Here is a 23251-nt window from a genome sequence, read left to right on the forward strand (position 1 = left end):
AAAAACATGTATGTTTGATGTCATCTCATCAAAATATCCCAGCGAACACGTACACCATGGATCCTGCCATTGGAGTTCACCAGATTTAGCTCTTGATTCAATATTTGGAGAAGAATTGGGACCTAATTTAAGTTTAATAGCTGTAAATAATATTACAACCATTTCCAATTTACTACTTAAATAGATACATGCACTTTGGGCATGTCATCATCACCGCCACACTTAAGACCCACTTTCTTTAGAACACGTGCTTGAAGCAGATCAAAATCACAGAATTAAAAAACCTAGTAATTTTATTCAAACAATTTTTTACATCTTACCTTTGTAGAAAACTAGATGAATATGGTCTTGCATAACTATGCTCAGTGCATTTAGACAGCTTCTGTATTTACACTGGACTATCAAACAAGTAACTAACAATTTCTATCTGGATATTCCCAGTCCATAATTTGAATGGGGATTGCACTGCAACAAAACTTTTTTTTATCAAGAATACACACTGCAGGCTCCCAAGTAAATGAGACTGATAAATAAAAATGTCTTGAATGCCATTACTTGGAAGATGCAGAAAGTTTCAGTCAGATAAGCAAGGCACTAAAAAGCAGTGAAAGTATATTTTGCTATGGAAGTCCCAGTATTGCTTTTTTCTCTAAAGAGTATCAGCTCCAGAAGTAATTCACAATTAATAGACCTGTTCTTGACAGAAAATGCACACATCATCTTCAGAAGTATGACGTTTGTTAATTTTACTCCAGAAGATTTAAGAGTTTTGAAAAAGTTAAGTGGCATAAGCACTTCTTCAGAGAGGTAGCTCTCCTCAGAGGTATAATCTTACCATTTTCAACAGGGACCCGTTCAAAGAATTTATTTGTGAAAGGATAATCTTCTGCAGTTTGAACTTTCTCACCAAGCTCCCTTCTCATTGCTATGCGGTGTGGGAGGTAAGTCTGCTTGCAATGCTAGCCATGTCTATCGAATCAGTACTAACCTTTTGTTCCAGTTATTTTCTTTGCAACTTTTTGCCATCAGTAGCCACCTCCAAAAAAATATACTGTTGTACTTTTGAAGCCTTGGGGCCTTTTAGGTAATTCACTTCCAAGCTGGTTCAAGATAGGAAAGTTTCATTTTATGGAAGGCCGTTCAGAACTTTTTGCAGAAGGCAAATACATGGCCTTAACTTTGTCACCTCTACTTTGTGAATACCAGCCACATAGCAATGTAAAAATAAAAGAAGTGTCATATATTAAATTATACCAGGGTCCAAAACTACAGACCAGAAGACTGATCTCCATTACTTATAAATATCAACAGAACAGCATGATTCAGAGAGTAAATCTGTTTCAGGAAGAAAAAAAGAACATTCTAACAATCAGCACACTAAGGAGATCAAAGAAAGAGCGATGACTACAGTACTCGTTTACTTTATGGAAAATAAGTATTTCTTGGGGAATAAGTACCTGTAACTTCTATCACATGCAAAAAAAAAATAGGGTTTGTTCACTAAACATTATACATTCATATAAACCCATGAAACATACATGCAAGTACCCTGCATTGCAAAATACAAATAACCCATGGTCTCTGAAGGAAATGCACACAAACAAGCAAATAAAATTAGAAAACCTTATTAAGCAGATACTGGTGATGTATCAAGAATGCAGCTTCATCACAATCTTAAACCAAAAAAAAAAACCCCAAACTTGATACAAAATTAATCTCTAAATACGTGCATGGTTTCTCTTTTTTATTCAATGCTCTGTATCACATTTTCACTTACAAAAAGAAAACTTGGTAAAATCACGTACTGTAGGAGTAGCACTGGGGAATTTGGTAAAGAAAAAAATAATAAATAAAAATCAGTCTCTTTGTTAGCCGAGCCACAAAGCATCTACAGAGCCTAATTCATCATGAAAATGCCAGGATGCCTGACAGGTGATTGACAGAGCAGCCCTCTGCTCACTCCCCCTCCGCTCAGTGCAGCCCCTCTGGGGCGACTGCTCCTCCTGGGCAGAGCGGCCGCACACTGGAGCTCTGCTCAGGGGAAAGAGGGCAGTTCCAGCACAAAAGCCTTCCCAGCACAGCTAGGGATTTGCTGCGTGGAGGAAACATCTAAGGGAGCATTTCCACCCCTTTTCCTTCCTCCCCCCCTCCAAGGGAGACCGTGATGCTCAGTGGGCCCGCAGCCCCCCGCAAGGCTCCGGGCTCTGCCCCACACCTGCACCAGCAGCCCCAGTCCTCCTCCAGGTTTACAGGTTCACCCTTTCCAGGTGTCACTCAATCTGCTGCTTGTTTTAAAACTAAGCCCGTGCTTAAGTGCTTTACGGGACTGGGGCCAGACTACTCTGTTTCTCGCAGAATTGAGCCCTATGGTTGTATATCTACAACGTTAGCTCAAGCTTTCTGCCAGCAAATCGCTTTTCCCTGAGTTTTGTTTATTTTTCAGGATTGAGCTCAGCAAGGGGCGGGGATTACCCTAAAGTACAGCCGCCTGGTTGCTGTATATGATGAAGGGACTTTACACTGACAAGCAGCTGTAAAGCACGCTCACGTTATCGGTCCAGGACTCCACGAGGGACAAGCAAGGCAGCACCGGGGTAAGGGGAAGTGTTGTTCTCCCACTCCATCTCGAAACCATCACACCATATGTGGATTGAAAAGTAAACAAAAGTAATACCAAGTACACGTAACATGGCACTGGATAGTTTATGCTTTCACTATCTAAATTTCCTCCACATATTTTAAAAATGTGAAGCTCTAAGACAAAAGAAAAAGGAAAACAAGGGAATACTTGGAGAAAGACTTCTGAAGCTAAACAGCTAAACAAAAACACATCACTCAAAAAAGAGAGATCGTTTTTCTAATCATTACCAATGCGCTGGTGAGAAATGACGCTAAAACAACCCCAAACTTTTATACTGAAAGACGATCAGCTTCAAAAAGCAAAGAAAGAATTTGTTTAGTTCAGGAACTTGGAGAAAAAGCCATCTCTGCAACAGCTCCCCTCCTTTCCCGGGTGGTGGCCGTGGCTGGGTGGGACAGCACGGATGAAGAGCAGCCATGCTGGCTACTGCGGCCACCCCGCACCGAGCCACAAGGGCAGCTGTGGCAGAGGAAAGCGGGCTCTACCCCACACACCTGCCAGCCCGCACACCTTTCAACACTACAAAATCCCAGCACGTTTTAAAAGCTTTGTTTCCCCTCTGCTATGAAAGCAAGCATGCTTCCTTGGAGAATTTTTCCTGGGAAATTATTTTAAGAAATGTGGGGGAAAAATACTGAGCAAGAATGGAAAAGAATTTACCGTCTTAAGGCTTGACTCAAGAAAATTCAGTTTCCGTGAAGCAGAAGTGATCACACGGCCTTTGGCAGCAGACCAGCGAGGCACAGACTTTCTTGTACTCTCCCTAACCTTTCATAAAACGTTTTACAAATAGGCAATATATACACAGGGAAAACTGGAACCGCTCAGACCTTACAAACACAAGCTAATATTTATGGTCTTACTCTCCCATTAGTGCACAAAGTAAACCAGCCACTACAAAAAAGCCAACAAAGCAAAATAAAACTCCCTTTTATTGGCTAGTTGGTTGGGTTTGTTACTTGGATCGCGATTTTTTATCATCCTCCCCCAGGCATCCCATGGGAGGAACAACTGTGACCTTAAAGGATTTTGACATTAGTATTCCCTCACATCTCACTAGACGTTTTACTCTCCAGACTATCTTTCTATACAATTCTGTATTTGCTGTCACTGTAAAACTATTAATACCCTGCTTAGCCTTAATTCTCTCTGCTGGTTTGACCGTTCATAGGGAATGAAAGAAAAAAAAAATGGAAACAAAGAGGAGAGCCCTGTGACTCTGGCAGACAAATATTACCCTAGCTCGTATACCTGCACCTAGGCTTTTGCGAGTGCTACACCTTCGGGGTTTCTGATACAAGATTTGGTGCCTGGTTCACAGAGTGCGGTATTCCCATTATTCACCTGTCTTTTGAAGGCTTTTGGTGTCATCCAGGCTGCTGGCTAACATGGTCCTGAGTCCAGGCAAAAAACTGGGTTGTGATTTTGACATTAGTATGTGGACATAGATGTTTTCCATGCTGCGGAATCAAATCTGTCCTAAGATCTATAATAATGCCAAAGTTTGAGTACTACTAGAATCCATGGAAAGGGAAAGCTTATCCACTGTCTCCTGGCAGGGGGGAAGTGTGACCTTGGTCTTCTCCTGAAACAAAATGTTGGACATGTTATTACATGTTATTCCCTCAAACGGGGAAGGGGAAAAGAGATCCAGCATACTATCTTTGCTGATAATGAATTCAAGGGGAACATGAACCCTGAATCCTTGCCAGCTGAGCTCCCCAACCAAACAGAAAGGAAGATACAAATGTTAGCTAGCTGAAAATTCTGTATGACTTTCATTAAAACTCTATGACAACAACCAGAGATCTAAAGCTAAATCTACTGGAAAGTATACACTCCAAAACTAGAATTAGTTAAGTTACTCAAGAGTCCCACCATGTATCAGACTAGAAACTGGAAATGATCTAACACGGGCATGCAGCAAGTATCTTCCCGCTTCAGAAACACCATTTTTCCATAGTCTCAAAAGACTGGAGGAGGTCTTAGTCTTTAATAGTTCTTAATATGTCCACATAACCCTAAGGATGCAATGAAACCTACAGATAAAGCAAGGAAAATAAATAAAAATCATTCTACTTGAACAGTTTGCAATCTTAAGGTGTTTGTGGTAAAATGAGAAAAATCAACTCATCATTTTTTCTCACAAAATTACTACAAGAAAAATTAGGGAGAAAGTCAAGACAGGATCTGGCCAATATTTGATGGCTTAATTCCTGACTTTCCAAAAAGTATCTGGTAATAGTTCGTAACTATACAACTTCAAGTAGCACAAACCACCATCTATTTCTAATTAATGCTATTATCTTTTAGAACCAACTTCATTGTATATCTCGGATAAGCACTTAGAAAAGCAGACTGAAAGTGGGAAGTAGTCCCAGGGTAAAAAAATACTACACCTCTCTCTAATGAATTACACAAACTCTCTTTCTTCCCTTATATTTTTCCATAGTTTTGCAGTTCTGCAACAGCAGAACATACAGGCTGATCTCCTTCACGACTGCTGCTTCAGACTTTCCCTGCCACATCACCATGATTCCAATGAACAGTCTGATTCCCTCAGACTTTAGACAAAAAAAAAAAAAAATCCTTTCAGTTAAAAACTCATTTCTTTTTAGACTGAATCTTTAACTTTTCTCTAAGAACATGTAATTTGACACTAATAGATCCTCACTCTTCTTGCTTGACCTAGCACTTTTCCTTAGTACTTTGGATTTCTGCTTTGGTTCTGCATCTTCATTATTGAGCCTGTTCTAAACTAAATTACAATTACACAGTATTATTAAGCAGATAATAAATCATGCAGTTCCCAAAAATTCAGAGAAGCACCACAGAGTTGATAAGCATGAGGTAAGAATGAAAAGTATTATTTAGAGATGAAGTCAACTACCAGAAGTGTGAAAGGAGAAGGCTGCAACTATGTAAGTATGGTTTATGTAAATGCAAGAACTAGAGCGATGTTACTGGCTCTGTTCTTTATTTTAAGTCAGATTGTCAAAGAAAGCTAGATGGAAGAGGCGCGTACAACAAGAGTAGACAGACATACAAAAGAAATTACCTGTTTCCTGGTTATCTGGCACCAGCTCTCCTGTAAGTGCTATTCTAGTCGATCAGATAAGTAACGTAAAACATATAAAAACATAGCTGATCTTTCCACTAGACTAGATAGATAGCCTCTCGGGATGTCTTCCAGCTTCAGCATCACGTGATTCCACCCTACACATTCTGTACTGGCTGTGAAAAACATCCACCTCTCAACCTATCATGAACTGTAGAGAACTAGAAAGCAAAAAAAAATAAAAATAATTGTATTTAAAAGATAGGTCTGCCATTGTAAGTCTTGCTGGTCTGTCTCAGATCCCACCAAGGACACTGAATTGGAGCATATTTTATACACAAGACAAATACTGACTTCGAAGCCCGAATGTGACAGCCTCCCCTGTTTGTTGTTAGTTTTCCATCCACCAAAACCTTTGACTTATTACACCTTAAATAATAAAAGGTGTTATTTAATACCCTTTAAATACAAACCCTGCTATGACAGCTCTGAGCCGAAAGTAGCTTTGCTTCCATTTCTGCAAAAAGATGCAAGGGCCAAAATTCAGATCAGGGCACATTTTTTTTTCTGACAAGTGAGTTAGGTTTGGCATATACATCCAAACATTTAGCCAACACTGACACTGTGATTTGTGACACAGAAGAGTAATTTCTACAACAGATCAGCAGGGCAGGGAAGTTAGCAGATTCTTTCCTAGGCAAACCTCACTGTGCATATTATTTCTTCGGGCTTAATCCAGGCACTTACAATTTGGTTACAATAGTTCAAGGAGCTGAAAGCACATGAACCGCATAGACCAAACACTCAGCTGGCATGAAATGCCATTACAGTGCTTCAACTCAGGAGATTTGTGCTCGCTAGGATCTGGCCCACAGCAGGTACACATTCTTTGAGCACTTCCCAGTGCTGTCACGAATTTCCATACTAAAAGATTATACATTTCAAAGATGAACAGAAAGAGACTTAGGCTTAACCTGCTCTGAAAAAATTAGCTGCTGACCTCCCTTCTTGCTTTTAATACAACTTCTTTGGAGTTTGATGTCAAAAAAAACATAATTGTGCTGTAGAGCGGTGATGAAAAACTTCCAGGGGTTCATATGCAGTAGGGAAGAATATGAAAAGGCTTTTAAAAATGTATTACATTTCTTATGAGTTGGAAATCCTGGGTCACTAAATGTAGTCTCAAAATTGAATCGTGGACTGATTATATATTTTCATCGTTAACTACGATGAACAAGCCATTCTTTTTTACTTTCAGATCACGATAAATGTCGGTTCAAATAATCACCATGAAGAATTAAGTTCATACTGAAATTAGGAGTCTATCAATGGAGCAGCTTCCTGACCTGATCGTGCAGGAAGATGACTTCTTAATTCCGTCAAAGAGGAAGCCTCAGAACCGAGGGCATATCCTGGGCAAGCTTAGACAATAGAAGTACAGGTTATATATATTTAATCATTAAAGCTTATGAAGTAATGCATCACATACCTTGCGGGGAAAAAAAAAAAAAAAGGCAAAGCAAAGTGCTTTTTTGTAAAACAGTCTGAACCAATTAAAGGGACAAGAAGCAGGACAGGGCAGAGCCAAGTGGGGTAAGAGAAACTGAACAAAAGCCCTAAAGATCTGCTGCCGCCGTGGGAGCAAAAGGACGCGTGCCGTCACTCTCACACTCCAGTCCTTCCCCAGCTGCCAGCAGCGGTAACTGCACACCTAAGGAGGTCCGGCTAACTGCTCAGGAGAACTCACAGGTTAGTCCATCCACAGCTCCTCTAGCATAGGTAAAACATGGCTAAAACTAGCTTGAAATGGTAGAATTGTCCAAACAGGGCAGTCTAGGGGGGAGGACAATACTGATGCTGATAAAGCTCCACCACCAAACTAACAAACAAAAGGAGGCGATTAACAGGAATGTAATCACTGAAAAGAAAGACTTCTCCAGAGGAGCCTGTACACCCTGACAGATAGCTGACTTGACACCCTTCCCTGCAGGGTACCAGGGGAAACCCACCATGCAGAGCATCTGCAGCCCTACTGGGAAAAGCACAGCGCTGCAGCAGGGCACCAAGGGAAACCACTGACTGAAGTGCAATCACAGGGAAGGGAAAGCAGTACTGCTCTGCTTCAGTGACTTCACGTGGCCATGAACAGCACCACATAGCCCTACATGCTTTCATCCAGATGCAGCACAGCTGTGTTTATATGACACTATTCAAGTTGCTAAGCCTGGATGAAAAAACCTGTAAACACAGCCATGCTGCTCCTGGACCTGACTCATGCACCCCCACTGTACTAAATCTATTTTTCTGAGAATAAGCCATGGGAAACCAGCTTACCAGCAGACTTTTTATTTTTTCTTTGACCATTTCTTTACAGTTGTTACTTTAATTGGGAACAGTGTAATGTTATTCTCCACCACCTCAAATCACTATTTCACTTCTTTGTACCCCTTTCCCCCTTCTGTCACTGCCCACCAACTCAGAAACACAAATGATTAATTCCTGTCACAAATCAGGACTTTGCTCAGCTTACTATTTTTGAAAGTTTACCCCTGTTTAACCGCTTACTTGAATCTTCCATTCCCTAAAAAAGCTGCTCCTCAAGTCTAAGCCATTCCTCCTCCGCTGCTCACGTCCCTATCAGGTGGCCGCGTGCGGGAGCTGGCTGCAGGGTCCCTGCGAGGAGCGGCTGGGGGTGCCCAGTGCCTGACACAGCCGGGCACAGAGGGAAGGACCCCGCAGAGGAGCTGGCCTTGCCCCTGTCGGGGGAATGAAGGAGTGAAGTTGGCCCAGGCAGGGGGAAACCTTTTCGTTTTTGTCTGGTTTTCACCATCCAAGTCTATTTTGATTGGCAGTAACTCAGTTTTCAACATGAGTCAGTGCTGCCCGTGACAGTAAGCGGCAGAGGCTCTCCCCATCTTTACCTCAACCATGATTTCCTCCACCTATTTTCTCCCCCGTCCTGTTGAGGAGGGGGATGGAGACCCCTCAGTGGGCAGCCGGCCAAGGTCAACCCACCACAACCATCCTTCTCTGTTTTGCTTCACTGTCACTTGTTTGGCAATGTTTGCTCTCAGTTCTGCTGTTAGCAGATGAGTTACAACTTTTGGTACAGAAAAATCTGAAGATAAAAAAAATCCATCAAGTCCTTCAAGTTCCTGGTCTAGCATCATATAAAAGTTTGACAGCAAGAGCTCATACAGAAGTGCAAAAATATTGTTTCCTTTTGCCTCCACAGAAGGCAGCAGCGTCACATTTGCTTATTAGGAAAAAAAGCACATAATCAAAACGCTATAGCAAGCATATTTAGAATAAAATAAGAACCAAGGGTAAACTCCATATATTGAAGTAACAGCAGTGATTCAAAACAAACCATCTTATTAAGTGAAGATTTTAACAAAAAGTATTGACTAAATCGGAAAGAAAACCGAAGACAGAAAAGCAAAGAACCAATGGACCTTCCAAACAAGTATGTGCACATCTTGACTCACAATCACGTGAGCTATAAGTCTGCAATAAAAGCAACACAAAGTTAGAGAGGATTAAAACTATTTAGTCTCCCAGAGGATGACTACACGGGATAGTGTAGAATGGAGCAGGTTTGCAAAGAAACAGAGATTGTAGCCACCAACGTATGCTTCAGGTAAGACCAGAGGCTTTTACAGTGGTCAGAAATAAGATTTGGAAGTGTTCCTAGCGACTGCTCGGATGAAATACACAACTGTCAAAATGCTCGGACCCCATCCTGACTAGAAAAATCAGGTATGTTATGTATCTCCCGTTAGTGGTGGACATAAGCCAACACTTGTGGTAGGTAAGCTGTTGCTTGAAGTCACAGACAACAAAATCTGTACGTCTTTCTTTCCATGTAAATGCCAAATCTTGCTCTGAACAAAGTTCTCTTAAGAGGAAAAGCATTACTCAGGGGAAGATGCTTACTTGCTCGGCTTGGTCCTGTGGCTGCAGGAAGCACTGGGCTGCTGCATGAGGGGTGCAGCCTTAGAAAGCCCCCATCTTTCTCCCTAGGACTGAAGTATCTAAATGAAAAGGCAGGTCTTCTCCTCTAAATGCAGGTACAACAAGCTCAATAACTATGATTTATTGTTCAATTTCTCCTTACACAGATTGTGTTGACTTCTCTGGTTCACACAGACATAGGAAGACTAGAGAAAAAGTCTGTGAAGTAAAGGTTTTGTGTAGAAGGACTAGAAGAATAAAAAAATAAGTAAAGCTTCATGACCGTTAACAAAGTCTAGAGAACCACAAAACAATCACCAGGGACTGCCACCTAATCTACCGTAGAGGAAGGGAAGACACACCACAAGTCACCGGGATTCTGTTCCCAGAGCTGTGCCCTCAGTTCCTTCACATGGGGCTGGGTATTTTAGCCCTGATCCTGCCCAGCTCCATGTGTTGATGCTGCTGGTGGCCTGACGCCTTCCTAGCACAGCTGGCATTCTTACTGTAAGTCCAAATGCTAGCAATGACAACTTTATCTCAATTACTGCAGTCAAGGTTAACTAAATTCTTGGGAAAAAGATGCAGACAGGAGAGGAGAGGAGGTTTGTACCCAGTCAGATGAAATACCTCATTTTTCCCAGTGCACGAGACAGAGTTCTGCACAAGGGGCAGCCCCTTCCGTGGCAGAAGGTGACAAGAGAACCAACTTGCTTTCACTCTGTTCTCATCTGCCCATCTACCATCAGCAGAATAAAGCCTTGCACCCAGACAAATTGCAAAATGGAACCTCTTTTACCCAGGTTCTTGGTTCTTAAAGTCCATTCAGTGAAGCTGTAACAGCTGAGGACCTCCTCGTTCTCCATCTTCCCCTTGTACTCCAAAGGCCAGAATTTTTCAGGCTTCCTCCAAAGCTACTATCACTGTGCCCCCAGACCATTTAAATACTTTGTGTTCATGGCTTTTTCTTAAAGACCGAACTATGGCGCATGATGAGACAACCAGCTCTTGCATTATGAAACATTTGACAGGTGAGGACACATTTTATGTGCTTTCATACACTGAATCCACATTCTAAGCTATTCGGAGAAGAAAAAAAAAATTAAAGGAAAGACAGAAGAATTAATACCACTCTTTAGCTGGAGATCAAAAGACAAGTTAATTCCCCAAGCTGCTTGTTAAAAGAACCCTGCAGCATTAAGCTTGCATGCCACCTCAACAGCTAAAAGATGATCAGGGACATGAAGCAAAATATCTAAAAGTTACTAGACTAGCAACCAAATGCCTTGTTGATAAAAATAGGAGTAGAAGTTATTTATAGAAAAATCAATTCTAAAAATCAGTACTGTAAGTTTCTTTATATTTCAGGTTTTATATTCAAAGAAAGGTACCATTGTTAAATATATACTTTAGGTCATTTTTGTTTGTTTGGGGTTTTTTTTTTTCCAAAATCTAAACTATGCTAAATGCATAATCAGTGAAGACCTTTCATAACTAATCCCTAAAAAAAAAAAAAAAAAAAAATCAATCAATCTGGGAACATTTACTGTTTAAATTGGCAATCCTCTGCTGGCAACCAACAGTTAAAGAAAAAAAAGTTTTTAAAAAAAAGCCCTAAAAGACTCAAGAGAATTAGCTGTTGCTAAAACAATTTTATGGTCCTTTCCACTTCACTGGAGGTAGTTTGTATGGCTGACTGGAATCCATTCAATGCTGTCAAACATCTAACACTCCCATAGCTAGACTCCTTACAATGAATAACAAGCAGTCTAGCTGCCAATATGCTAGAGCTGCATTTTTTACCAGGGACTGGACCCCAACCCAGCAACACTTTAACTTCATTGTTTGATGCCTTGTTAATTCGTAAGACCAAAAACTAACCACAACAAACAGAAGTGCCAAAATTCCTAAGCATCACAGCTACAAAATCCATCATATTTAATAAACCACAATACCGAAAGTCAGGTTCATAAAAAAAACCCTGCACATCTAATTTCTCTTTTGCAGTTTAAATTGATTTTGTAATAGAAAATAACACTCAATTTCGGTAGATGACTTACACAACCTAGGGAGGCTTACAATAGGTGCACAGAATAGAATAAAACAGAAAGTAGGAACGATGAATAAAGCATACACAACTCTGTTGAAACACTAAACACATCATCTGTCATCTGGAATATTACCATCTCCATAAATATTATCCCAACCACTGATTGTCTTGCTCAGTATTGTGCTTCAAGCAAAATCCTGGACTCTTACCATGTTTACGTCCTTCATCTTTCAACTGTAATAATAGTGAAGCGCTGACACCAGAATCATATTCCAAGTAAGATAGAGTGCTCAGTGACAACTCTGCCTTTGTGAAATTATGACTGCGCTATCTTGGCAGGTTTATGATTATGGCTTTGATAGGACTTCTATTCTGTAGCTCATAACCTGCCATCAGACCCACACGGGCACACCCTCCTCTTCATACAACATTGAGCTAAAGTCAAACAGGACACAAACATTATGACTTAGGGTATAGTCTTCATCATTTTCAAGTTGAGGGTGAAAACAAACATCATTCTGACTGTATATTTTACACAGGTTACGACTTTGGGGTTTGCTTTTCATTATTATTTTAATTAAATTCCCTAGGAACCAAAAGGGGCTGAAAAATTTCAGAGCCTCAATTTGGCACACGAAACGAAGCAAAGCAGCTGTTTGGAGAAAAAATGGTTATATCATGCAGATACATAGCCCTCTGAGAAAACTCAAATTCAAATCAATAGTAGAAGTGATAAGCTCATTCATATGAAATAAAGATAGACGCTACATGAACTAGCCTTTCAGAACCCAGATGATTTTCCACACCCTGAAAGAAAACGCAGCTTCATTTGAAGGAGTGAAGAAAAGCAGTGGGCTGTGTATTTTAACGCGTGCACACATGCTTGTGTATGCCAGCATTAGTTTTTATAGTGCTTAACATCACAGAGGGGCAGGCTTAAGGCTGCTGCAGCGGCCAAGGACACTTGCTTAATCAACCATGCAATTTAAGCATGTACTTAGAATTAATATCAATGCTGTATCATTGGCTTTGATACACTTAAAGAAGAAAACAACACTGAAGTAATAAAACGTACTTTTCAGAAATCTATTACATCTTTTAATTATTTTCCCTAAATTAAGATGGTAGCCATAATGCAAAGTGAATAATAAATAATGAAATTTTTACTGCACTGTTTAGGCCTCTTGCTCTGAAAGCAAGTTACTATTTATTGGCTTTATATTTAACCTGCTATCCTTACTCTCTACACTGGAATAACTTACTGGCTGTACACCCTACATTAGGATATGCCTGTGCAGCTTAGAAAAAACAACAGCATCACGAAGAATTTCATGTTTTGAACCCACATGCATGCAAAATCTTTTAAAATCCCTCACTTAATATATTAGCTTAACAGCATTTCTGGGACCACAAATACACACAAATACCTGGCACGTTTCCCACAAACGCTTTGGCAATAAGATTGGTGCTGGGATCCCTCTCACAGAAGTCTTTGTCAGAAGGCAAGAGCCCCAAATCACTGTCATTCCCAAAACCTTATGCACAGTAATTAATGACAAATAGTTAATCACAATCAGAGCTGGTCTTAGATCAAAAGCTGGTAAAACGCTACATCCATCAATTCCATTGATAGGAATCTCCAACATAAAACTTTCAGGTTACATGTTTACAGAAAATACAAGACTCAGGGAATGGAAACTAGAACCTGAATACTGGTCCACCAGGCAGAAAAGAGCTTTTTATCTTACTACAGTTTGATGGCTTGTTAATAGTGTGGTTAAGCAGCATCCCCAAGTCAGCAGTCAGTTGGGAGGTAAGATGTGACTTGCGATGGAATGCCTCTGGGTATGAAGAGACACGTACATCCAGATGAATGATCACTTCTGCAAAAGCAAACCTAGGGCTATACAACTTATGTAAAACCAAATTCTTAGCTACATGTTTAGTCAAATAACATGACAGCTGGATAATACCCAGTAAACATCTCTCTGAACAAACTCATTTGTAATTATAGTGGTTTTTATTCCTACTCTGATTGATAATAATTTAGATTTTGGGAAAAAAATATGTATTTCATTTTAACTAACTTCATATTGACATAAATACCAAATTTCAAGCAGTTTTATCACTACAGATGAGATGATCCTTAACACCAGGAAATCAGGCTGCTCTTTGGTATCGAACATCTGCACGGAAGAGAATTGTCATTAACCAATACAGGCCAGAGAGCTGCTTGCATCCCCTTAAAGAGCTGTTCAAGAGTACATGAGCTCTAATTCTCCATGGGAATGAGGGAAATGCATTAAACAATTTAGATGATTATTTCCAGAAATACTTCTACAGCACTCAAGTGCCAAAATGCTTTTGAATCAAGCAAATAGCACGTGGCAAGACTTACAAAGCTGACTACAAGAATCGGATGCTTATACTCCATGAAATTCAGTTGCTTCCAAATATATAGTTCCACTGCTCCTTTTTAAAAATTCATTCATGACTGATTGTAAGATGACAGCAGTATCTTAATGAGTATAAAGCTCAAGAGAAATAAAAGAAAAATTTAATGTAGACATATTTCTATATGTCTTACACCACTGTGAAAACCATTCTTTTCCCTTTCACACAGAAATAGGTCATTACATGACAAGCTCTGACTTCAGTGCCATTCACCAGGTTTCTAAAAGCTCTCCTCTTGTCCTTGGATTCACAAAGGATTAGAACCTTATATACATACACGTAACTTTGGTTCCCGAGAACAAAATATACAAGGTCACGCCTTCAACATAAGTGATTGTGTCATTTAAGACCACATCTGCAAGAAGCAGTATTAAATCAGATAGCTTCAATAGGGCAGCCTCTCCGGCTCCTTCAAGATCACTTACCGATACCTCATCACAGTCAGGCATTTCCTCCATTTACTGTTTTCAGAGGAGGTTTCCTGCTCAGTGCTTAGAAAAAGCAAAATGTCACTTTAAATAACATTTGTAGTGCAAATATTGCACAAACATAGCTTTCCCTGTACATTTTTACAGTTATTTTCAGCAATGTAACCACAAGGTATTGAATATACTGCTTTAACCTCTTTGAAGTATGGTTCTTATACTTATTGACACCTGGTGTTGATCATTTGAACTGGAAAATTTGCAGGAAGGAAGCACCTGAGTTCAGCTCTGAGTGTTCTCCAAAGTCTCCAGGAGTGTTTTATGACGCTGTTCAATGTCTTTAATCAAGTAGTTCATTACTAGCTGGCAGCAACTCTTTGTTGCTGTGAACTCACTCAGAACAAAGTTATTTTGTTCATAGTACTGCCATTTCCTTTTCAGATTTGTAAGGTTACTGTGCATCAATCTCCTGCTGCTGGAAGTTTGGCAGTCTTTTCTCTAAGCTTTTATTTTCCTAAAGGGTGACCATTTTACTGGGTCTCAGGTCTTTTATTTCTCAGGATTTTTTTTTTTAATTCTCCATTCCTAATAATTTCAAACCACCTAAATTATTTTCTGTCAGCCTGCTGAATTGTTACCAGAACATTTGTGGCAAGATTTCCACACACACACACACCCCGCAAGTTCTGGCTCAAGTGCACGACAGTAATACAGGCATTTCAGGATACACCAAGTATGTTCTTTCGTGGGCAAGTGCCCCTTTCCATCCTTAAAAGGTATTATATGCTGCTTCTTAGCAGGGATGATTTGCCTCAGTTAAGCACAACTTAAAGCTTTGCAACTTCCAGTCGGCTGAGGATATGTGCAGAGCTGCATCATATGTGCCTGTAAAGGACAGTAGAAGTCTACCCTCAGGTATCTAAAAATGAAGTGCTGTTTGCATACCATTCTAAGAACTGGGGGGGCAAATCCTCATTTCTATTTCTATTGCTGACTTTTTATTAAACATTACTGCAAATCAGGCAAGCTTCATCCATTTTTTTTGCAAGATACTACCCCAGAATACAGCTATTTCATGAGAGTATCTCAAGAACCAAACACTAGACATTCTTTTGTGCTTCTGTCTTCTTAGACTCCTTGTTGCCTCCCAGCTCTCTCCAACTCCATCAGCATTCCCCATCTTACCCACCTATAGGTGAAATACCTCGGATAACTATATGCCTATAGGCCTTCCCTGAATTCATCTGCAAAGCAAACACCTTCTTTAGTGCTAAGTACCATGTGATGGTCAGCAAGAGCAATTTCAGAATCAAAACATTATTGATGGCGTAGGATAAACAGTGAGAGAAAGGCATTTAAAAATGGCTTCAGACGGGGAAGTTTAGGAGGCAGCAGAGAGCGATGGGCATGCATTTTATGACTACCAGCTACCTGCTTTGCAATAGGAATTAAATTTTTTAAACCACTAATGGAAGGAGGTTGATGGACCAGCCACCAAGAACAACCATTGACCTACAAGAGTTTTCTGTTGTTTTGGTTTTGTTTTAAAAAATTGCTCTACATTCTGATTTGCTGTTAATTCTATGTAATTTGCCTCCCCAACTCCCAGTGACAGCCCTGATCACAAATCACCATAGCAGAAGTGGTTGGACAGGCACAGAAACCTTAACTCCTTTGTCTGCCTTTTCTTTGTCACCAAAAACAGTCCCTGCTACAAGCTTTCACCCTCTCATTCCTTCCTTGCATTTATTCCTAACAACGCAAAATTTTTAAGCAACACCACTGAAATGATCTGCCAAAAATAGGCATCAAAGTGTCTCTGTCATTACAACCTTAAACCAATCCCCTTTAAAACACAATCGCTGTTTAGTGGGTCTCCTCTCAATATCCATACTTGTCCTTGATGTCTTCACAGCATATAGAAGGTCTGTCATTTATTTCTCTGGGGGTTTGATCAATTTTTTCTCTCTCACAATCACTAATTCTCTTCTTCCTGACACTCTCGAAATTCCGAGCATCATACATCTTAAGCATCCATCCCTTCCTGTGTGTCTCCTTCCTCCATCTGCTCCTCTTCCCAAATTTTATTCTTGTATCACTTTTTTATATCGCTTTTATCACAGTAATTGGTAAGCCTGTCTCCAAGAAGTTAACTGGCTCAAGGCAAAGACCTTTCTTTTTTCTCCTAATGCTTAATCTCTGATCATATATAGGTTTCATAATCCCCCTCTATCAAGTTTTTATTAGCTTTTGCTTTTATTACTTTTATAATCAAGAAACACAATCTGTTGGACTTCTGTCTTGTACTGGTCACTCTAAAAATATTAGGTCTGTGGCTTTTTACATTCTCAGCAATTACAACGTTAGTAACAAGGTACGGACTTTATACTTATGAACTTCATGCAGCAAGAATGCAGAGGAATTCCCACATTCCAAGTATTTCTGCTAACACATATCACTTCACATTTTCTACCATGTGGGCAGGCAGGTTTCACAAGAAGCCACACGCACAGTAGAAGTCAGGGCAATACCTGGGGAAAGTGCTTAAAAGAACGATGAGTAACTACGTGTTCGAATTCTATAGAGCTGAAGTGGAATTCAGACTAGAAAATGTTTCTTATTTGCAAATCTTGCCTCTGCCTTGCCCTTGACAAATGGAGCCCTAATACACAGCCACATAAGCGGTACGCCATTTTTCTATTCTAAAAAGGCATTTCCATACGGCTTCACTGTCCTTTGAATCAAGGCACAGAGAAAAGTACCAAATCCCAGGGCTGGCAGTCTCAAAGAGCTTGCTCCTGAGGTGTGCCCACCGCCTGCAGCCGAGACACACGACGGCTGCCAGCCACCCACCCGGCCCTGCTGTCACTTGCTCTACAACTGCGCAGTCACCGTTTCTGGAGACCCAGGGTCACGGCGCTTACTAACATGGGCAAATGCATCTTATACGCTTAGATAATCTGATAAAGGAAAGAACCATCCTTTTGCTATGGGTCATAAGCACCCCTCTGACACAGGGAAGCGATATATTCTATTCCACAGGCAGACGAATCTCTGTAAGCATGACCTGGCAAACCTAACAGCAAATCTGTACCTGAGCAGGGCACTGACTCTTCAGCTCCCACCTGGCCAGCAACAACCCCATCCCACAGATCACTGGTACCTTTCAGATCCAGACCAGGATAAAGCAGTGCTACCTGCGAGCCAGACGAGCGAGCTCCCCTGCAGACTGAAACTGCAGCATTAGGACATGTTCCATACCAGTGGGGGTGCAGGTTTGTCCTCAGTGGGGCCAGACAGATTCTAACCATTTCTGATCCAACAGAAATCTTCCCTACCTCCTATGTTACTCTGTTTTTAATGCCTTTCCCCATGCATGACCCTAGGCAAGGCAGACCCTCACTATCCCTGCCTGAGAAACTGGAGCACCCCCTTCCTGGGACCTGCCCGCCGGGAGCACAGGCAGCCCTTGCTACACTGCCTGGGTAAACACGTCCCTAAGTGCCAGTGGCCACACGCATTTCAAAACCGCCTCTCCTCCTTGCGTTTTATCTGAGGGTATTTCACTTTGAGTAAAAAATAAAAATAAAATAAAAAATGCGGAATGATGCACAAATACGGAGTTTGGAATACAGCGATATGCCAGACAATACATGAAAAAAATGAATCCAGCTTTAAAACGCAAAGCCACAAAAAGAAAGAAAATGTAGAGCAAGTCTCAAACACTGTAAGGAAGGTGAACAAACTCTGTGTCTGTAGCTGGCACTGAGCGGCAGTCAGGGCTCCTACCAATACAAAAGACAATTAGATTCCAGCAGACAAACCAGAAAGCGATGATGATGATTGCTGATGCTGCAGACCGTAGCTGGCCTGCATTAGGTTAAGTAAGCTGGACACAAGCCAGCATCATTGAACAAATGGCACGGCCCATTCTGGATGAATCCGGGGAGAGATTACTAATATCTCGAAGGTGACCTTTCACACATGCTGTCCCAGCAAATCCAGCAATTCTCTTGGCTATAATGGACGGAGCAGGAGAGGCCAGTCTCTTGAAGTTACAAACTCCTCATACAAATAAGTTTTATTTTTAAATTTATGATAATTGACTACACCTCATTTGAGCAAAGTACCCTAAGTGCTTTATTGGTTTATTTCACCCCTTCCCCGTTTTAAGGAAAACATAATCTAGCTTTCCATTACTCGTTGTCATCCAGGCAGGCAGCAAGCTAAAAAAAGAACTCTAATTATTAGACATTGTGTCTATTAAAATATGTAAAATGTTTCCTAAAAGGGCAGGTGCATTAATTAAGGCTGCCTCAGGATAAATTAAAATTATTAGGAGTCCTCTGCTTTCCTGAATGAGTTTTCCATAGATTATTTATAATTGAATGAAACCAATGACACCATTTGTAATGAAAACTGTACAGACGTTAAACATTTCCACGTTTGCAAAAGCTGAAAAGCATACTGTAGGAACAGAAAAAGGTACATTTTTATGAAGGGAAAAGAGAAGGTATCTTCTTTTCTGAAAATATTTTTCCTGTAAGTAAAAAACAAACAGTAAATACCCTGGGTATAAATCTCATCAGCGCAGCCCAGAAGGGCCCTAGTGCAAAACTGGGCCCCAGAGCCTGGGATTCCGAGGAGACATCTCGCCGCCGGACATCCTGAAGCTGAGAATTCAACTCCTTTCCATTTCTTCAGAGAAGGAAACACAGCTTAATTAGGTTCAATTTTCTAAATAATGGCTATTCTCTGTAACTAATCAGGAAAGTTTTAAATCAGTATCAGACTAATGCTTGTTCAAATAGTGGAACATGCTCTGTCTTCAAAATAGGATCTTATGCTGCTGACAATTGAAAAAGTTAGAAGACTGAGGATAGCACACACTAACACATTTTTTTTATTATTTTCAAACAGAAAATACCCTTTGCTATCCTACAAAGCAGTCCCTTAAAACAACACACAATCTTCTATGCACAGAGATTTTGCCAGTGAGAGAAAACAAAGATAACTGGGGAAAAAAGAAATAATGTAGTTTCAAACCAAACAGCACTTCCTGAATTCATTCAGAATGGAAGAAGGAATTTAAAGTTACTGCTGGGGAACTGAGAAAGACCCAAATAAAAGTATTTGAATAATCATTAAAGAAAATCCTTAGCCTGAAAGATACTTCTGAGAGCATTCTACTTTCAAATCACCTAAGAGCAATATGCTCAGTGAGTTCATCTGTAATTATCTGATATTCACCTGGATTATGAATTTTACTGTCAGTAAGCTAAGCAAGCACATATTAATTTACGAGGCTGACAAATGCAATGCAGAATTATGTTTTAGTGTTTAACATGATGCATATATTGCAGGAAATCTGTCAGACTTTTTGCTGCTAGTAGCCAGAAAGCTTAACTTTATTCCTAATTACTTCTGTGTAATCAGTAATGAAGCCATGTGATGTTTTAAAAGGAATCTATCTATATTCAAATAAAACTAATATATATAATAATAGTGTACTTTAATTTTCATTTGCCTTCTAGCCTCCCATAAAAATAACATCTGAGTGAAAATTAGAGCAGATGCAAGAACATCATTCATTTTCTGTTCTAGGCTTAACACTAGTTTATGGGATAACTTCTGACACTGCCAACCAAACATCAACACAACCAAGACCTGCTGTTCTGCAATGCACGTAGGCTCCAGTACCTGCTGTGCAATGTCCAAAAACCTGGACAAATCCTTTCTTAATTTTTCATGTTTATCCTTGGATGTCAGATAAAATGACACAAGTGCCATTGATAAAAAGGAACTGAGACCCTGAGGCAACGTGAACTGAAATAACTACAAATATCAAGCGAAAATGATATGAGGTTACTAGGAATGGTTAGGGTTTTTTAATAATCAATATATTATGCTGACTGTAAGTCTCTGGCTCGGTCAGGTGTTCTAAATTGAAGAGGGCTGTTTGGTATCTTGGAAGGTTACAAACATACAGGCATTTTTCTCCTGTTAAAAAACTTCCTTAGTTTAGTATACCCTCTGCCATAGCTTCTTTCTGTAGACTCTATGAAATCATTTTTTTTCCCTCTTACATAATATGGCAACCAGAGTTCTGCACAGGAATTCAATTTTTAAATCTATCCATTTTCTTCTCATTTGTTCTCTGCAAGAATTCCTTTACTTTCAAGACAGGCAGATCTACCTGCATTTTTTAGATTAGTCTTTACCCTGCTTAAGGCCACACTGCTACATTTTTTCCCCATTGACAGTCATGCTGAGCTTCATATAGACTTAGCCAGCTACATCATTAGTCATTTCAATAATTTCTGATCTAATCTTCAGCATCTTGAGATATGATGCTATTATTCATGAGACAGTTCTACTATCCTAGTTCTTTTCCTCCTTAACCTACCCCTTACAAAACCAGATGCACTTTAAATGTATTTTTATCCTTTACTTCCGTAAATGCTGTCAAGTAAGTTTGGGGTTTTTTTTCCAATTTTTGTATGATGGGTGTACTCATTACATACCTGTACTACCTTCCTAACGTCTCATTCAACACAGAAATAAAGGGACTTTAAAATTATGAAAAGTTATTTCATTGCCTTTATTTAGAAACCCACTTTTCTAGCCCCTTATACCAATTTCTGTGGAATGTCCACACACACTACAAACAGTCACACACCAGGGAAACGCTGCTCCTAGAGTTACAGGATCAGATGTTTTAGAGTATGAAAATACAGTGTTGATAACGCCATTTTTTTGTTTAGAAAATTCTGCTGACAAGCTAGAGCTTTCTGCTTTTCATGGCTGCTTCTCAAGGAACAAACTTGCCCCCCCTAAAGCCTTTCATTTCACAGCAGACTCTATGGAACCCCATCATAATTAACTGTAGCGTTTTCACGGACTTTGAAACACAGATCTAGCTGAAGACTAAAAACTGATGCAAAGACAACACCAACTTGCTTAAATGTTCATTCACCAAATAATGAAAGTTATAAATGGGAATAGCAGATAATCAGAGAGCACTTACTGTAGCAGAGAGCTGTGGTCCATTCAACTGTGCGTGCAGGATGGCTTCATTGATGAAGTTCCGGATTCCTGTCAGCGCAACTTCCAGATCATGCGAGGCAGCCATTTCATTAGTCAGATATTCCAGTGTGGAGATATACTCCCTCCATTGTGCATCCAGTTCTGACACACTGGCCAAGCAGCCCCTCATTACATTTAGACAGTATCCAACACAGGGTCTGATCAGCGTCAGGCCCTGGCAGTGCGGGCAGTACTGCATCTTCACTAGAGCCTTGCTACATTCCTTCGTGAGAGCTGCGTGTTCAGTAGTATTTATCACTTCGATGCCCAGACTGAGGGCCTGGCTGAGCATCCTACTTGCCCAAAGAGATTTTGACAGCTCTGTAACCATGTTTTTAGAATAGTGTCCAAAAGGATTTATGTCTTGCCTTGTAAGCCGTAGACACTCTGTATAGTCCTCTGATAAATCTGTAATTCCTGGGTTTATTAGCCGACTATACACCAGGGGAAAGAGACTGTCAAAGAATCTTAATACTGCACTTTCCACCGTAGTCTCTGCGCCCAGAATGTAGAGAGAGATGTCTGTAAAAAGTTCTTTAACAGGCTCTGCTGCTTCTTTTGCCATAGGTCTGTAAGCTGTCTCAAACAAGGAACTTGTGCGGTTTTCAGCAAAGCGAAGCAAAGACTCAAAGGCCTCTAAAAAAAGGGGCAGGGGAGAGAAAGAACTAGAGGTTAATAGCAAGCACCTGACATCTTAGTCACAGGACTAATACTGTCCTGAACAGGACCATCAATATGAAATCTGCAGTACGCATACAGTAATAATTAATCATACTACTGATGAAAGTTGTATTAAACAGACACCAAAACATTACACATGCATAATAAAGGCAACACCTAACACACAAATATTTTTCTCTAAAAGAGATTACTGTATTCTCACTAGCTAAGATTACTCTAATCTCCCTGGCTAGACCCTGGCCCAAACTCTAGAGGTCAATGAAGGTCTCGCAGAGACTCCAGTGGGCACAGGCAGGATCTGTGTGAGATGGCTTTTGTAACCGAGACTGCATTTAGGCAGCTCAACTAGACATATTTCCAAAACATCCCTCTAGCTCAATGAAAGTTTCTGAGATAACTAAACACAAACAGAAGTTGAAGCTTTTGTTTCACAGTGCTGTGAGTGGGCGGCTGAGAGGCACTTCTTGCAAAGTACAACTCAAGGATGAGAGAAAGATGCTGCGTGAATCAATTCTCTCCCCATTAACATTGGCGGCTAGGTCTGGATACCAGCCAGTGGTTGGGCAGGACCTGACATCAAATCCACTATGACACGAAAACAAAATAATAAAGTCAGAAAACCAGTATCTTCCTTTAACTACACCATTTTCAAGTGGCCTTAAAAAAAAAAAAAAAAAAAGGCACCATGGTTAACACATTTCCAACTGCAGAAAGACAACGTTATATACCCAAAACACTGACTGGGGTGACAGAATTCATTGACAAGGGCAAGAAAGGGATCAGTTCCCAAGATTTTTTTTATGACACAGAAGACAGTAATCCACACCATTCCCACTGCTTTCTTTGGAAGCTATCCAACAAAAAGCCTCTGACATAAATCATTCTTGCACTTCTCTGGATGG

The 23251-nt window shown here is 40.3% G+C and overlaps 1 protein-coding gene across 2 annotated transcripts in view; it reads right to left on the reverse strand.

The window, feature by feature from the left end:
* LOC119156410 (glypican-5-like) overlaps positions 1-23251 on the reverse strand; it is a 384241-nt gene that overhangs the window by 273813 nt on the left and 87177 nt on the right. For both annotated transcript variants that reach the window (XM_037406094.1, XM_037406093.1), the window contains exon 3: positions 21610-22304. In XM_037406094.1, coding sequence (XP_037261991.1) covers positions 21610-22304 — 695 coding nt within the window. The remainder of the gene's footprint in view (positions 1-21609; positions 22305-23251) is intronic.

The sequence above is a fragment of the Falco rusticolus genome, chromosome 13, assembly GCF_015220075.1.
Source record: "Falco rusticolus isolate bFalRus1 chromosome 13, bFalRus1.pri, whole genome shotgun sequence".
NCBI lineage: Eukaryota > Metazoa > Chordata > Aves > Falconiformes > Falconidae > Falco > Falco rusticolus.